Here is a 17441-nt window from a genome sequence, read left to right on the forward strand (position 1 = left end):
TTTACAATCATTTTCTCTCATCAACCCCACAACCCAACTTCTAAGAATCTTGAGGCATATTTTACCAAGTCATGACAGCCGGTTCTCAGGCTCTTGCCGTTTCAAGAGCACTAGACAGGAAGAAAATCTCCAAGCCTCCCTGGGCCGACTGTCATGTCCCAAGCAGTGTATAATCAACTTTTAATGTGTAAGAGTGTTAATTGTCATTAGGCCCAAGAAAAAACTCTTCAGCCCAAAAGCTGTTACAGTTGTTATTCAATTTCTGGCATAATGCAATATTTATATTTTATATATTTGTAGAATTTATTTATATGTCTAATCTTGGTGTTCTTTTGTTCCTTGGTCATGTGACATCACAGTGGCCCTGTATGAGCTAACTTGTCTAGGAAAGGGAGGGCGGGATCTTAATACTTCATTCTATTATCATTTATCCAAATCATTCTTCATCCATCAATATAAGCCCACCCCCCACTCCCCCACCCCCTACCCCCCACCTCCCTACCCCCCACCCCCGTGTAGGGCACAGATAACTCTGGCTAATCTAACTTTGTTCCTGTATCCTTTCCTCCAGGGGCATACGACATTCTGGCCACCAATCTTATATGCCACCTAATCACCTGAGCATACAGTAGGAAGAAGCTTGTAGCCTGATCTGCTGCCGACTCCTCTAGCCCACCGAATCTCAGTTTACCTTTTTACGTTGACTTTGTTCTGATTATCTTGTTCCTGAATAAGTACAGGGGCAGATGTTCCAATACCATCTTGGAGCCAGAGTCTCATAAGGAGATCTCTGACATCTATATTCAAGTCACAATCTCTAGGGCACCAGGCGGGGGGGGGGGTAGGGGGGGGGTGGCGCACACCTTTAATCTCAGCACTCAGGAGGCAGAGGCAGGCGCATCGCTGTGAGTTCGATGGTCTACACCCTGGTCTACAAAGTGAGTCCAAAACAGCCAAGGCTACACAGAGAAACCCTGTCTCAAAAAGAAAGAAAAAAAAAGGATATCTCCCTAAAAAATGAGAGGGGTATTATGTTCAGGACTTCTCTGAAGAAACCTAAAAACAGTACACCTGAGAGAAGGCATACAACTCATAAGAAATTTCCAATCAATACAGTAGCTCTAAGTGGTACAAATATTAAAAGACATCCCCCCCCACCAAGCATTGCAACACGTGACAATCAAGACCAAATGTGAAAGATAGCAAGATGGCGATTGCACCATGAGGCTCAGCTTTGCTAGACCTTTGTCAAGCAGCCATGCTGGCTTTATGACTTTCATTCACTGTTTCCGGGAGATACAGCTATGCCACTTGCCGCTTCCCTGGGGAATATAAATGCCAAACATTTGTTGAGTTTAACTGCTTGTCTGATTGACTGGGCAGGAAAGGGCCTTCCAGGGAAGAAGCTCTGTGGCCCTCCCTCCTCTTCCTCTGTGCCCACCAAGCCCACCCCAGCAGCAACCTGGCCCAGACTCAGCCTCAGACCTGGAGGCAGGAGGCAGAGGGGCGACTCCAGCCACAGGAGCTGGTGAGAGTCACCATGTGGCTATCTTGAGTTCTGCTTTCTACCTGGAGCAGGGCTCTCCTCAGGCTGGAAGCAGATCAGGAAACAGCAGTGCAAGGTGTAAAGAGCATGAGACTGGCCATTGTCTGAGTGGTGCTATCAAGCCTGGGATGATGGGGGAAGCCAAAGGAGTCCCCTCACCTCCTCGGTCTTCCAGTCCTGGACCTTACCCTGGAAGCTAGAACTAGCGGATGCTTCCCAAGTCCAAGGAGTAGTTACATATAAGGTCAACACCACCACCCCTTTGTCCATAAGGACCTATCCACTGGTCCAAAAGGGGGCTCCTTTTACACCCAGGCATCCGACTATCTCAGGATTCTGATAGTTAACATCTGACCCCGCCTCTAAATGCACATCGTGGCAATGCCAAATTCAACAGCTCACCCTCTGGCCTGAAGCAGCCTAAGCCAAGGTCAGGCATGACGCTAACCTCTCTCTTCCCTCTCTCTTCCACTTGGGACAGAGGAAATCTCTGATCAGAATTGTGGGAGGCAGCATGTCATCCCCCATGTCCAGTTGCGCCCATCCACAGGCCCGAGTGAGGACGTCTACCCAGTCTGGGGGTGATGTCTAGCAAGCCGACCCAAACCTCATGCTATGACCCAGCATTTATCAGCAGGACAGCTGACACTCTGGTCTCCTCCCTACAGCAAGCATCCTGTGTCTCCCTGGCTCTGCTGCTCAAGTCCAAATACCACAGTAATGAAGAAAGCACATCCTGCTGAACTGAAGCAGCTCACATGGGGCTCAGGGGTCTGCTCAATAACACAAGGGAAGGTCAGCGGAAAGGCTTTGTAGGTACAGTGCAGCCAAGATCAAGGTCCCAGAGAGAGAGAATATGACATGCTAGATCACCAAAGGAAAGTCCAGAAGTTGTTCCCTATGCAGAACCAACTCCATCCTGTCCTGTCACCTCCAATCTTTGGCTGGACATCTATACTAGCAGCAGTGTCCTTCTGGATGGTGAACATGTCCAGTCGCACAAACCTCAGGTATAAGCGTCTAGGCATCAGGAATCTGGCTCTCCGGAGCCCCATCCTTACACCCTCAGCTGCCCAGCAGAGTGCCATGTGCTTTCTCCTCTTCTCCACCAGGATGCAGAGTGAGTCACGAGGCCAGCCTGCCAACCTTGAAAGTGCTTCAAGTCACTGACTAGCCCCATTCGTCCCTTGGCTGCCTCTGCAACCTGGAGACAAGTGACATAATGATGCTTTTCTTTGGGCACTCCTTTATCAGCCGTGATGACGCAAACACTGGCGCAGCATTTAGTCACGCTCTCTGGTGCCTGCCGGATCCCCCTTCGCAGGCCCGACTCCCAGGAACCAGGCTACATCCTGCTATCTGGGACATCCAGCCATCACATGCTGCCCTCTCATCAAAGGCCTGGCTGTACCTTCCTCACCAGATCCCCAGAGCTGTCAGCTGCTGGAGGAGTCGGGTACCACTGCCTCTCCGATCACTTACAAGCTGGAGAGCAAGTCTCTTCACAGCCCGCCAGCTCCTCAGAGTCCCCAAGACAAACCTAATCCTAGTCCTGGCCTGGAAGTCTCTGAAGAAGGTCACTCTGGAGAATTCCAAGGGCCGCAGCTTGAAATAAAAGGAGACGGAGAAAAGTACACCTCAAAGACAAGGGCTTTGAGATATCACAATGAGCCCTTTGTGCCATACACTCATCTATGCAAGGCTTTACTCAGAACCCACTGTGTCCTGGATGCTTGATTCAGTGCTGCAGACTTGGAAACTCACAGCATACACCAGGTCTGGTTTAAGGACGAGGAAAACAACCACTCCACAGGGCTAGATGATCTCCCAAAGCCAAGGCACTAACCCAGGATTTCTGAATATAAACCTTAGCTTCTTTCTGTGGCCTCTCCAAAGGCAAGGGCACAACCTGACACTGAAACAGACATTAAGCCCCCTCCATCCTAGGCATTATTGCTGAAGACTAAATATATAAAAATGAGAGCCTCAATCTCCAATGTAAGAGAACCAACATCTGAGAGAAAGATGTATAACTAACTGTCTGTGGAAGGGATAAAGACAGGGTGATTAAATTATAGGCAGATGGCTGTGGAAAGATACACAAAATATGATGATTGCTTCCAGGCAGGAAAACTGGGTGCCTGAGGAACAAGGGTCATTTTGTCCGTTTCAAATACTGTGTATTTTGAACTGTGAGTCGCTTGAATGTACTTTCCATTAAGTAGCACTTTGAGGGTACAACCAGGCAAATCCTGGAAATTCTACAGGTGAATAACTGAATAAAAAATAAAATAAAATAAAGGAAGAGAGAAGAAATGTTATAGATTCTAAGGGACTCGGGAAATGTCAACAAAATACAATATATATACACCATGTTTGGATCTAGGTGGAAACAAAGTAACTATAAACAGACTTCCTGAGGCTGGGGAGATGGCTCAGTGTCTAAACGAGCCAGCATGAAGACCCAGGTTCAAATTCCAAGATTCCAGATAAAAAGGCAGATGTGGTATCATACACCTATGGCCCCAGCATTGTGAGCACAGTAGAGACAGGAAGATCACCAAAGCGTGCTGATCACCAGCCTCGTTCCAGGTTCAGTGAGAGACCCTGCTTAAGGAAATCAAGCAGAGAGCGGTAGAGGGAGCCACCACACAACGTACACACACACAGCTCACACATACTCATACATAAATAAATATTTTAAAAAGAAGTTTCAGGGAGAAGGGCAATCTGGACATGGACTAGAAGTTACTGTGGAGGGAGGGGGCTACAATCGGGATGTAAAGTGAACAAATTAAAAATAAAAAATAAAAAGAAGCCGGGAGTGGTGGCGCATACCTTTAATCCCAGCACTCAGGAGGCAGGCGGATCACTGTGAGTTTGAGGCCAGCCTGGTCTACAAAGCGAGTCCAGGACAGCCAAGGATACACAGAGAAACCCTGTATTGAAAAGTCACTAAAAAAAATTTTTTTAATTAAAAAATAAAAAGAAGCTACTGTGGAGTTGCTCACCTTGTTACTTGTGACACCAATATCACAGTTGTGGCTTTTCAAAGGTCTTTCTCTGTTAGAGACATAGCTGAAGAACTGACACATGAAGCAACATGGCGCCTGAGGTCCCATTAAACACTTGCAAGTGAGTAAATAAGGAGGGAGCCATCAGTCCCTCCTCAGGCTGGCCAGCCCCACGGGAGAGGGGTGTCCCAGGACCCTGCTCTGCTCTCTACTTTTGTGACTTTGTGCATAGTTACAATGTCCATAATGCAAAGTTTAAGTTAAAACATTTCATTAGCCACTCTACCCACAAAGGATACTGGGAAACAAAGCAGCACAGCACAGAGGAGAGGTGCCAAGTTGAGCCCAGAAGCATAACTGAGCATTCTCTAAGCACAGTCGAGCTGCAGGGGCCACCTGAGCGAAGACACGCCCGTCTATTCCCAAGCTCTATGTTCAACCTTGTGTTCAATCCCTCCAGCTCCCTGACTCACTCACATCAACTACTACATTCTGACTGAGGAGATGTGTGTGATCCACAGCGCCACTCCTACAAGAGGCCCCAAGTGGCCATTAGAGAGAGAGAGAAAAAAATTAAACTCTTTCTGCCTAAGAACATAGCTTAGAAGTTATTAGGCCTTCGGAGGCAGCCTACATCTCTGCTGTCATCAGAAACACACAGTGGCCTTCCCAACTGCGCTCTATAGATAATGGCCCTAGTGTAGGAGACCTGGCTTTATGCAAAATGGCAGCCCCACTCACAGGTACTAAGGCACCTGCATAGGAAGGAAGAGGTAGTCTTCCATTGCCTTTGTCTCAAACACCATGCCAGTGGTCTACCTCAATGCCCACTCTGTCCTCGACTCAGCTTTCCATAGGAAGTAAACTGGCTGTGCCCGCTCTTCAGACATACCCCATCCTGGCCCAGTCACTGGCCCAGTCATGACAGGTTCCATAGGTCGCTTACCTGGGATCGACGCTGCAAATACTCCTCGGAGCCATATGGGACACTCCTCAGGGAGGTGAGGTAGTCATAACTGATGACAGCTGTCTGTGAACCAAGGGAGGAGGAGGCTTAACACTGAGGACATCAGTACCACACCTCTGCCCAAGCCCTGAGCAGGAGACCCACGCAGGAGATGCTGGCTCCATGGGAGTAGCTGGCCCCACCCCTTGGATGCTCGACCACCAGATCTTAGCCTGGATGCTCCTTCCTGGCCTTCAGGGGTGAGCATAGTGACACTCCTCCAGAGAGGGCCAGTCTGAAGTGGTCCTCGGGCACCAGGCGCCTCGATCGTGACCACCCACCTCCAAACTTAGCTTTCCCATTTGCTTCCTTGTTTGTGAACTGTTTGGACTCAAGAGCAGGTTCTTCCTGCTTGTTACTGTCCTCCAGCATCTTCTACACTGCACAGGTAGACCTTCAACACATACTAACTAAGTGGATGCTCTTAAACTTGAGTTTCCATTCTAGATCCTCGGGCCAAACCCCCTCAGTGAGGGACCCTTACCCAGAGTCAGTCAGAAAATCACAGGCTTCTGCCATCTCTCCAGCACGGAGGAGCCCTGAGCTCAAGCCTTCCTTTTCAGAGCTGAGCAACTAAGGACCATAGAAACTAAGTTCTGAGATTTATATTCCAAGATATTCATCTGCGCTCCCCCCAAAGCCTGATTCCATTCCACCTCTGTGTGCTGGGCGACAGCCATCAGCAAGGTTTGCTCACTGAGTGTGGAATCAGGATAATCAGGGCCAGAGGCCTTCAGAGGATGCAGTCACTGTTGGCTCTGCCCACCTAGCTGGGTCAAAACTCAAGGCTTTCCCTTTTTCTACTCTACCAACTTTTTACTTTTGGATGGTAGCCAGAGCCTAAGTATGCTTTGTCACTTAGTTGATGCCCCCCTCTCCTCTCTCCTCTCTCTCTCTCTCTCTCTCTCTCTCTCTCTCTGTCTCTCTCTCTCTCTCTCTCTGTCTCTCTCTCCTCTCTCTCTCTCTCTCCCTCCCTCCCTCCCCTCTTTTCTCTTCTCCTCTCTTTCTCTCTCTCAGTTTTTTGTTTTTCAAGACAGGGTTTCTCTGTGTAGCCCTGGCTGTCGTGGAAATCACTCTGTAGACCAGGCTGGCCTTAAACTCAGAGATCTGCCTGCCTCTACCTGGAGTACTGGGATCAAAGGCATGTGTACCACCACTGCCCAGCCTGGTTTGGTGGGGGGCGGGGGGAAGGGTGTTGTTGTTTTGTTTTGTTTTGTTTTGTTTTTTGGATTTTTTTTCATTCTTTTTCTAATGCGCCATTCCATACCATTTGGTTGACTCGATGCCAGCTTAACTCTTTCCCTATCTCCCTCTTCTGGGTCACTACTGAAACTGGCAGCTTGCCTGACCCAAACTTTCTCCTTTAAACTCTAATAAAACTGTCCTTGAAAAGGAAAAGGAAGGAATGCACAGCTTGGTGGCTGATTCATGAAAGTGCCCACTGATACCTTCCTGGCTCCTTCTGGCTACTCAACCTTAAGAGTGCACTCAAATCCTGCTTCCTTCGGATGCTCATCCTGACTCCCAGGCCCCAGTGCTCACTCCTGCATCTGACCATAGCCGCAGTCCTGACAGGTGCCTGGCTTTCGGCCAGTTCTGAATGCACCCGTATGTGCACTCCGTGACCAGAGGCTCCTTCAAAGCTGGATCTAGATGAAACAGTTTGTTTTTCTCCTCAAAACAAATTAACTAACAAACAAACAAAAAAAAACAGTGGTCCCCAAAAGGCATGGTTTCATATCCCATAGCCTGTTACTCCAAAGCCCATTTGCCTATTTGACAGGCGCCACGACAGTGCTTGATGACACTGGGTTCTCAGAAAATAAACTAAGCAAGCTACATCATGATGCACATCCACGCGAGTGCAAAACAAGAGCAACTGTGAGCTCTGCTCGCCAGCAGCAATAAAGGAGAGAGAACATGATGTGTACGGCTGGCAGTCTATTCTGCAAAGACTGTACAGCAGTCTCTGGGAGGGGAGCTGTCAGCAGAGTTAAAAAACCATGATAGGCAGGCAGTGGTAGCGCATGTCTTTAATCCCAGCACTTGGGAGACAGAGGCATGCGGATCACCGTAAGTTCGAGGCCAGCCTGGTCTACAGAGCAAGTTCCAGGACAGCCAGGGCTGCCCAGAGAAACCCTGTCTGGAAAACCAAAAGGTGGTGGGGGAAATGAGGGGGGTGTGTGAGAGCAATGACAGGGGCTGGAGAGATGGTCAGTGGGTAAGAGCACTTACTTCTCTTACAGAAAGCCTGGTTCAGTTTCCAGAACCCGATGGCTCAGAACCATCTGTAACCCCAACTCCAGTGGATCTGACATCCTTTTCTGACCTCCAAAGGCACCAGGCATGCACATGGTACATATATATACATGCATGCTTACATACATATGTACATACATGCAAGTAAAACATTCACAGATATAAAATAAACTAAATAAATCTAATTTTTTTCCTAAAAAGACACAACACCAGACCAATATTGCTATTGAACCGCCAGTGAAAGCATCTAAAATCAAACATTCAATCAGATTCTCCATTTGGAGATGGATAAAGTTCCCCTAGCCCCAGACAATCCACATAAAAATGACATATCCAGAACTTCTCAGATCAGCTCACTGGAACAAGATCAAGTTGCTGATCTAAAGAAGGATTTCTTTCGACTCAGGACTTCAAAGTGTTCAGCCAGAGTTCACTTGGCCCCATACTCTTGCTGGACACCACGGTGGTGGGAACCTGTGGTAAGGAAGGCCTCCCGAGGAGTTCACCTCATAGCAGACAAGAAGCGGAAAGACAGCAGGCAGAACGGAACTGCCAAAGTCTTCTATCTATCCTTGGCATTTTCCAAGGAACACTGTCCCTCTGAGTCACTGCTACAGTAAGACACGGAGTCTCTACCTCAAGGCTTCAGAAGAGGGACCTGGTACAAGCCTGTGTTCAACTGCAGAGTGGCAGGGGTTGCGCGTACACGAGTGAAGGTCTGTGAGGATGCACACCCAAGCCTACAGCTCTGCAGACAGAGCTGACATGCCTGCATCTCCACAGAGCTCAGCATGCCCACCTGCCGCACCTATGGACCGCCTACAGTGATGCTGTGATGCCTCTGCCGCCCCCAAAAAGAGAAAAACCCACCGTAGCAACAGCTCTGCCCACCCTGACTGCACCGAAGTCATTAGGGTCCAAGAAGTTGTTGCTGTAGAGGTAGACACCCGAGGCAGCAAGAGCCACGCTGGTCCACGAAGCAAGCTTGAGAGCCTTTCTGGCCATGTCCCCAGACCCTATGCACGAAAAGAAGGTCAGGAAAGGTTAGCAATTCGAGAGTTTCGTAGCGGGTCAAATCCAGAATTCAAATCCCAGCTCTGCCACTCACAGACAGTGTAACCTTGTGTCATTTTCTTGATCTCATAGGACCTGGGTTTCTTCATTTATAAAACAAGAATTAATACCTACCTCAAAATTAAGATGAAGTGAAATAATTACATAAAGTGCTTAGCGTAGCGCCAGATACAAATCAACTCCCAATGTCCTTCCTTCAACAGCACTAGCTGCTGTTCTAGCTAGAGTGGAGAAGGTGAACAGCCTACAGTTCTTACCTACGTGACGTTTACACTCTAGGGTAGAGTGGCAGAAAAGCAAAAAGATACATGACCACTGTGAGAGCTTCCAGAAAGTGGTAAGAAGCAGAGAGTCAAGGGGTATAGGGTCCAGATGAAGGGTGCTTCTAAACAGGAAAAACAGGAAAGGCATGCTCGCTTTTGGCTCTTGTAACTAGTATTGCACCAGCCCACAGCCACAGGCACCCTTAGCGTTTATACATAGACAAGCCTCTGTGCCAAAATGGTAGCTGGGCAGAAGCAACCAGTAATTCCTTCATATCTGACAGTCAAAATGTTTATTGCAGTCAGACAGTTTAGCCTGTGCTCCTTGAGGATAACTGATGCTCTTCTGTCCATGTACAGTCCTGGGGGGTCCTACTGGGTACCAAACTCCTACCACTGGGCAGAAAGATCCTGCCCTCCTTACTCATACCTCCTCAAGCCACCAGGTGGCTACCACAGACATTCTTTGGGGACAATGAATCCAATGGGCTACCTCCTCAACAATCCCTGAGTACTTCGTGCAGGTGCCAAGGGACAGGCCCCAGACAGAAAGGTGTGAACACCGCCAAGCCTCCTGTCCGCACTGAGCCTCCAGAGACACAGCAGCAAGAACGCAGGGTGTCGTTTCAGAACTGTAGGCTCTGGTCTTGTCTGTCACTTCATTTCCTCCCTGTGTGGAAGCCACTGCTACAAACATCCTCGTCTTTGCCTTCTCTGTGGTCTATTTTGACTCATGTTTTATTATACAGACACAGGCTTTTCTTTAAATATACACAAAGTACATCTTTTCTCATTCTTTTACTTTCGACTTAGACTTCCTACCATTTCTTTAAAGAACATGTAGTTGGCTTTCTAAATTTATACTCAATATAGCTATGTGTCTGTGCTGAAATTTACCATCTTGTTCCAGCCTTTCCTGTTTTTCCTACCTGTTCTGCTTCACTCCACTCCTTTCTTTCTTTCACGATTTAGTTTATTTGTGTATATATTGTGAGTCGGTACGCACTTAGGTGCCCATGGAAGACAGACGAGGATGTCAGAGTCCCGGGAGCCAGAGTTGCAGGCAGTTACAAGCTGCTAGACATGGGTGCCAGAAACCATGTCCGGTCCTCTGAAAGAGCAGCAAGCACTCTTGGCTAAGCTGTCTGTCCAGCTCCTTTCTTGACCTTTTGTGAACACAAAGATACTTCGCATTGAGTTTGATTATCTTTCCTTTTGCTGCTGCCTCAGTTACTGTCCTAACACTGGGAAGAGGCACCATGACAAGACAACTTATAGACGAAGCATTTAATCAGGGGCTTGTTTAGTTTCAGACGGTTAGACCATGACCGTCCTGGTGGGAACATGGCAGCAAGGACACAGGCATGGAGCTGGGTCAGGAGCTGAGGGCTTGCATTCAGACCCACAGACAGGAGGCAGAGGGTGAGAGAGACTGAGCCTGATGTGAGCTCTTGAGGGTAACCTTCAAGCTTACCCTCAATGACACACTTCCTCCAACAAGGCCACACCTCCTAATCCTTCCTAGACAATCCACCAACTTGGTCTGAATGAACCGAATGTTTGAATGAATTCAAACCAACGTTGAATTAACAAAACGTTGGAATTGATGAGCCTGCATGGGGGATGGGGGAGACAGCCTCATTCAAACCATCACAGCAGCCTTGTTTTCCCAACCTAGCATTTGTAAAGTATGGTCAGAGGAACACCGGATCAAAAATCAGCCTTTGTGCCATTTCAAAAACCAGGTTGCTGGATCCCACCCTATATGGCTCACTAAATTACCGGCTCTGAGGTAGGATCTGTCTGTGAATAAGATAGTGGGTGATTTTACGCAGATGCTCAAGTTAGCATTCTTCTTTACCTACATTCCAAGTGAATGCAGAGGCCAAAGTATTACAGGCATTCACTCCATTTTATTATTAATTTGTTTATTGATAAGCCCGTGGAGGAGGCAGATGGAGGCTACATTGTTAGAGATGAAAGCAGAGTTTAATGGTTAACATCCACCACCAGCTACCTCTCTTGGATGCCTATCAGGTCAAAAATAGAATTTATGAGCACTGTTACATTTTAATAGGAAATGGTCCCCTACAGGCTCATGTGTCAAGCACCTGGGCCCCAGCTGCTGGCCATATTTTGGGAGATTCTAGAAAAGTAAGGAGATGGGGCCCAGTTGGAAAAAGTAAGGCCTTGAAGGTTACATCGGTTCCTGGCCATTTTCTCACGCTCTGCTTCCTGTCCACCAAGAGGGGAGCAGCCTCTGCCATGTGTTCCTACGGCTCTATCCAAGACCCTGAGGGGGGTGGGGGGGGGGGGGGAAGCCAAACAACTCTGTGGGGAAACTACTAGCAAAATAAATTCCTTCTCCTTTCATTTACACTGGACAACATAGGAATGAGAAAAAGAACTATTATGATACAACCTGTGCTGGTCTGAATATGAATGGTCCCGCAGGCTCATCTATTTGAATGTGTGGTATCAGGGAGCAGCACTGCCTGCGTGAGGTTTAGGAGGTGTGCCCTTGTTGAGTAGGTGTGGCCTGATTAGAGAGGGTGTAGTTTCAAATGCTCAAGCCAGGCCCAGTGTCTGTCTCTGTCTCTGACTGTCTGTCTGTGTCTGTCTGTCTGTCTCTCTGTCTCTGTCTCTGTCTCTGTCTCTGTCTGTCTGTCTGTCTGTCTCTCTCCCTCCCTCCCTCCCTCTCTCTCTCTCTCTCTCTCTCTCTCTCTCTCTCTCTCTCTCCTCCCCCCCCCTTCCCGCTGCCTGACGATACGGATAGAGACCTCTCAGCTACCTCTCCAGCAGCACGTCCACCTGCATTCTACCATGCTCCCCACCATGATGGCAATGGACTAAACCTCTAAACTGTAAGCCAGCCCCAATTAAATGTTTTCCTTTATAAGAGTTGCCGTGGTCATACATACTGTCTCTTCACAGCAATAGAAACCCTAAGATACAGACATTTCTCTAAGAACTCAAGACCAATTTAGAGGTAAACATAGTAAATTAGCTATTACAATAATTCTTTGCCCCCAGTGTTGAAATGATTATTAATATTTAGTATCTATTCTTAATTTTAGTATAGTCAGGGGTTACTCCTTATCCACATATACGCCCAAATAACCACAGTGCTGAGTGGCTCAGCTAGTAAAGTGGCTGAGAATGATATGAACAGGCTTCCCACTACAGGTGTTCAGTCAGTCTTTTCTTCTTTATTAAGATTTATTTTGGCCTGTCGGTGGGGGTAGGGGTGTGCTCACACACGTGTGTCTATGTCTGTGTAAGCGTGTGTGTATGTATATGCGTATTTTTGTATCTGTGTGTGTGCCTGTGTATATGTGTGTGTGTCTCTGTGTTTATGTCTGTGTCTGTATGTGTCTATGTGTGTCTACATATGGGTGTGTGTCTGTTGCTGTCTATATGTGTATGTCTATGTGTCTGTATTTGTGTGTACGGGTGTGTGTCTGTATCTATGTCTGTGTCTGCGTGTGTGTGTGTGTCTGCGTAGATCTCCATGTCTATGTATGTGTCTGTGTATATGTATGTGTATGAATATGTATATACATATATACACACACATGTGCCTAAGTGCTCATAAAGGTCAGAAGGGGAACATTGGATGCCCTAGAGCTGGAGACACACTTCTGAGTCACCTAATTTAGGTTCTGAGAACCAGAGCCAACACCTGAATAAGCAATGAGTCTGAGCCCAAATCCACAAGTCATCATCTCGCCAGCCCCATCTTCCCTTTTTTTCATGTCATCTCTTTGACAGGGACACTTGGACTTCAAGACACCAAGGTCCTTAACTGCCGGCTGGAAGTGAATACAGTGAATACAGTGAAGACAACTCTAACCTGCTCCCAAGCCCCAGGAGAGCCACACCTGTGGAAAGCAGTGTCTGGAGCGCTGGAAATCAATGGCGTGTCAAAGATCAAGCAATATTCCTCACTGGAAATAAGCACACGCAAGCCTGGAGCACGGGCATGGCCATTTAATCAACACATCAATGAGAATGAACTCTGTCCCGGGGCCAGAGGAGACGCCCCAGTTCATCGTGAAACCGTGGATCACCTGGACATGTGGAAGTCATGTGGATGGACATGGTCATGGACATGTGGATGGTCAAACAAAAATGTCCATCTCAGGGCCCAGAGAGCTGGCTCATTTGTGAGCTTGCCTGCTCACAACTGTCTGGAACTCCAGTTTCAGGGAATCTGCCACCCTCACACAGACATGCATGCAGGTAATACACCAATGCACATGAGATTTTTTTATTTTAAATCATTATTTTAAATGTCCATCTTGAGCCAGGAGTGGTGGTGGTGCACACCCATAATCCCAGCACTCAGGAGACAGAGGCAGGCAGATCTCTGTGAGTTCGAGGCCAGCCTAGTCTACAAAGAGAGTTCCAGGACAGCCAGGGTTGTTACACAGGGAAACTCTGTCTCAAAAATTAAAATTAAAAAAAAAAGGAAAAATACTCCATCTCAAGATATGAAATTGAAGCCAGGCAGTGGTGGCGCACGCCTTTAATCCCAGCACTTAGGAAGCAGGGGCAAGTGGATCGCTGTGAATTTGAGGCCAGCCTGGCCTACAAAGGGAGTCCAGGACAGCCAGGGCTATTACACGGAGAAATCCTATCTCGGAAAAAAAATTTTTTTTAATTAAAAATAAAAGATATGAAACTGAGCACTTAGTGTAAATGGCCTTTCCAACTACCATCTACAGGCTCCCCCTTCCCAGGCCACACCCTAAGATAGCAGGCCTGAAATTACATCCATGCCCCACTTCACCCCTCAGTGAACAAGAAAGAGGACAGCTTGAGGGAAGTCACTCAGGGTGGAGAGGAATGTTAATTCTGAACATGGCTGCTCTGGCAAGAGATCACATCCAAAGACCTTCTAGGTCTATGTGATCCAGCTGACAAGAGATGACAGCCAAAGATCTTCTAGGTCTGTGTGATCCAGCTGGAATACAAACACGTCTGTAATCCAGGAGACAGAGGCAGGCAGATCTGAGTTCACAGGCATCCTTGTATAGAGCAAGTATCAGGTAAAGAAAAGCTGAGATCCAGGTGTGGTGGTACACGCCTTTAATCCCAAACAAAGGTAAAGTTAGTTTGTAGAAGGAATCACCCAGGTTTGAAAGTGATGAACTCTGGTGCCCCATGTTTGACCACCTCCCCTTGGTGGGAAGGTGCCTGATGGCATTCAGAGAAAGAATAAGCAGGCTACCAAGATAAGACTTGATAGCCTATGACCATATAGTGGGGGAGGAGGTCCCCCTCAGTCTTAGACCTAAGGGAGGGGAATAGGGTGAAAGCGGGAGGGAGGGAGGAACAGGAGGATACAAGTGATGGGATAACAATTGAGTTGTGATCTGAATAAATTAATTAAATAAATAAATAATAAAAATAAATTTTAAATGACTGGGGAAAAAAAAGAAAGTGATGTCTAATTGAGTGGCAGAAAGGGTGACGAATCAGAGAAGATTTGACAGAATAGGACACACCCAAGAGGAAAAGGGAAGGTACTTAAGAGGCACAGAGGGGTGGGGAAGGAGGAGAAGAGAGAAGAGAGAAATGAGAAGGAGAAAGAAAAGAGAGAGGAAGAGAAAAGAGAGAGAGAGAGAGAGAGAGAGAGAGAGAGAGAGAGAGAGCACAGTTTTACCAGGACAGTAATATGAAGATGGGTTGTAGAGAGATAACTCAGGAAATAAGAAGAAGCCAGAAGATTAGAGCAGATCGTTGAGTTAGTTTGAGGCCAAGCAGAGCAATTCCGGGCCAAGAGAGAAGCCAAATTAAATAAGTCCGCTGGGAGTAGAGTTTGAGCCAGAACAGCTGAGTTGAACCCCACCCCCACCCCCCAGCCCAGAGCTCAGACAGAACAAGAAAGGGAGAGATCATTAAGCAGTAAGTCTCAGAGTCTGAAAACATTCTAGGCCTAGGTTAGATTGTACAGAGGCTAGAAGCTTCCAGGACTAGGTCTCGGCTAGCAGAATGAGGCAGTTAGCTTCCCAGATAACAACTGAAAGAGGAGAATAAAAGTTACTTTCACATTAGGGAGAAAATTCTCTTTATCCCTAAAAGTGACTTTTCATTTCCTACAGAAATTATTGGGACTATTTTTTTTTTTCTGGAATGTTCTCTAAACCAGAAAAGACCCAAATATACTCTTGGATGAGTCCATACCCTGGGACAGCTGACCTGAGGAGGCTCACAGACTTCCCCATCCTACAGAGAGAGAGTGTGTGTGGTAGTGTCCAATGCACGGATGAGTTCTAACTACACTTCTTAATGTGTAATGGCCAGAGGTTGCTTGGATCAATACTAATTAAACCTAGGAATCCCAGACCAATGGCAAGGTTCCTCAGCAGATAAGGAAAATAAATCTCACCCAGGCACAGAAAAGAAACCTCCTTCCATTAAGCCCATCTCAGGAAAGAGGGACTAACAACATAAGGCCAAGAGCAAAGGGCGTGCAGCAGACGAGCGGGCTTCCAAAGAGTGCTTAAATAAGCAGCCCGCGTGACGTGCACAGCTGGCTACGCAGGTGCACACCATTGGCCCTTCACTCTACAGACAAGGAAGCAGAAAGAAGCTTGGATCCGGGTGTGTCTGCTGGTTACACCAGCAGAGTAACAGGAGCACACGAACAAGTCATTAGCTGGGTCCTGGAGTGGCCAGCAGTTCTCTGTCACGGACAATGAGACCTGGGTGACTCAGTGGGCTGTTCTACTTGGGGCCAGGACAGGAATGGATGGCTATACCAAACCCATTCACCAGCTCCTTCTCGAACAAAACAAAAACAAAAACAAAAACAAAAACAAAAACAAAAAAACCACAAGGGGACTGGAAGAAGTATTTGGAAAGAAATAAAATGCAAATTCTCTCAGGAGAAGTAAAACCTCACGCTGTAATAAGGCCTGTTGAATGTCAACCAAATAACACAGTAAAATAAATTATGATATAACCCAGGAACAAAATGACACAAGTGATAGGGATACATTGTATGTCAAGTAATGGGCGGAGGGGTGCAGTGTGTAAAGCAATTCCCATGGGTGGAACAACAACAGTGAACCTGGCCAACAGAGTGGGGTGAAAACCCTCAACCGTAACCAGGTGTGAAGAATTTATGGATTTCTTTTCTTATAAAATAGTAGCATTCAAATCATAGTCCCCAGGATAGCAACATCACATCCCCTGGATTCGTGGTTGGACGTGCTGAGTCCAGAGTTCAAACACCATACTAAAACCAGAAGTTTGCAGGGGAGAGGGGCAGAATTCTGTACGGTAACAAGCCCTCAACACAAGTCTGCTGCACACTATCCAGTCTGAGAACTACAGTGACAAGAAGACACTCAAAGAAAAAGTGTGACAAAATCTAATTCCTATCAAATCAGCAACTATTTCTTGAATGCCTCCTAAACGCTAAGCTTCCTCCCCACTTGGTGGCAAGTAAATGCCACTGAAGAACGTCTCCTACAGGCTTCTCTCTTCACACCTGCTGGAAACACCTGAATCTGCAAGGTACCGGGGATCAAATGCAGACTGGCGCCTGTAGCAAGCCTAGGTGACCTAATTTCTGGGGCGCCCCCTGCTGTTCACCACTCCACGCTCACCGCACCATCTACCTCTGCGTGGGAGCTCACGAGGCCAAGGTATGAAGGCTTCTGGGAAGCGGAGCCACTCGCAGTCCCTCTCCTCCTCCGCGTATTCCAGTGCACCAAAGGTTGGGCCACCCGACTGGCCAGACCACGCTAACGACCGCTAAGGCACTGAGCTAGAGAATCACAGCGGAGGGGGCGGGGCACTGCGAGTCACCTGAGCCACGTGGTCGCGCCTGCTAGGGTGACAAGGTCACACGCCCCAGTTTCCTCCCAGCTTCGCCAGGGATACAAAGCCTGAGCCTCAGGCGGCGCGAAGCACGTCTACACCGGATCCCCCGCGCTCTACGCCCCGCGCGATCTGGTGGCCAGGTCGGCCCGGGATCTGTGCGCGGGTGCTACTCACCAGGAGGGAAAGGGGAACAGCCCCGCCGCAGCCTGGAACCCAAACTCCAGGAAACCGTGAATCCGCCACCTAGGCGCCTACTGAAACCGATGCCGCGCGGCCTGCCGGGACTTGTAGTTCTCTTCAGTTCCTTAGGCCACCGACACCAGCCAGGGCCACTGCAATAAGGAGACTACAATCTCAGTCCCTGAGCCAGAGGGGAGCTTTCTTGCTGTCGTTTCCCTGCCTAAGATACTCACATGGAATCTGACTCCGAATGTTTCTTCAGG

The 17441-nt window shown here is 47.8% G+C and overlaps 1 protein-coding gene across 3 annotated transcripts in view; it reads right to left on the minus strand.

The window, feature by feature from the left end:
* Positions 1–17441, minus strand: part of ADCK1 (aarF domain containing kinase 1) — a 98148-nt gene that overhangs the window by 80592 nt on the left and 115 nt on the right. The window contains exons 1-3 of one of the 3 annotated variants that reach the window (XM_084793202.1): positions 17173–17244; positions 8696–8841; positions 5507–5590 (exon numbers count right to left, since the gene is read on the minus strand). In XM_084793202.1, the coding sequence (XP_084649328.1) occupies positions 5507–5590; positions 8696–8830 (219 nt within the window). In that variant the 5' untranslated portion in view covers positions 8831–8841; positions 17173–17244. Of the gene's footprint in view, positions 1–5506; positions 5591–8695; positions 8842–16793; positions 17152–17172; positions 17245–17441 lie in introns of those variants that run through there. The other 2 variants (XM_084793201.1, XM_084793200.1) reach the window with 2 other exon arrangements.

Source organism: Acomys minous, assembly GCF_964271855.1.
Source record: "Acomys minous genome assembly, chromosome: 8".
NCBI classification, from domain to species: domain Eukaryota; kingdom Metazoa; phylum Chordata; class Mammalia; order Rodentia; family Muridae; genus Acomys; species Acomys minous.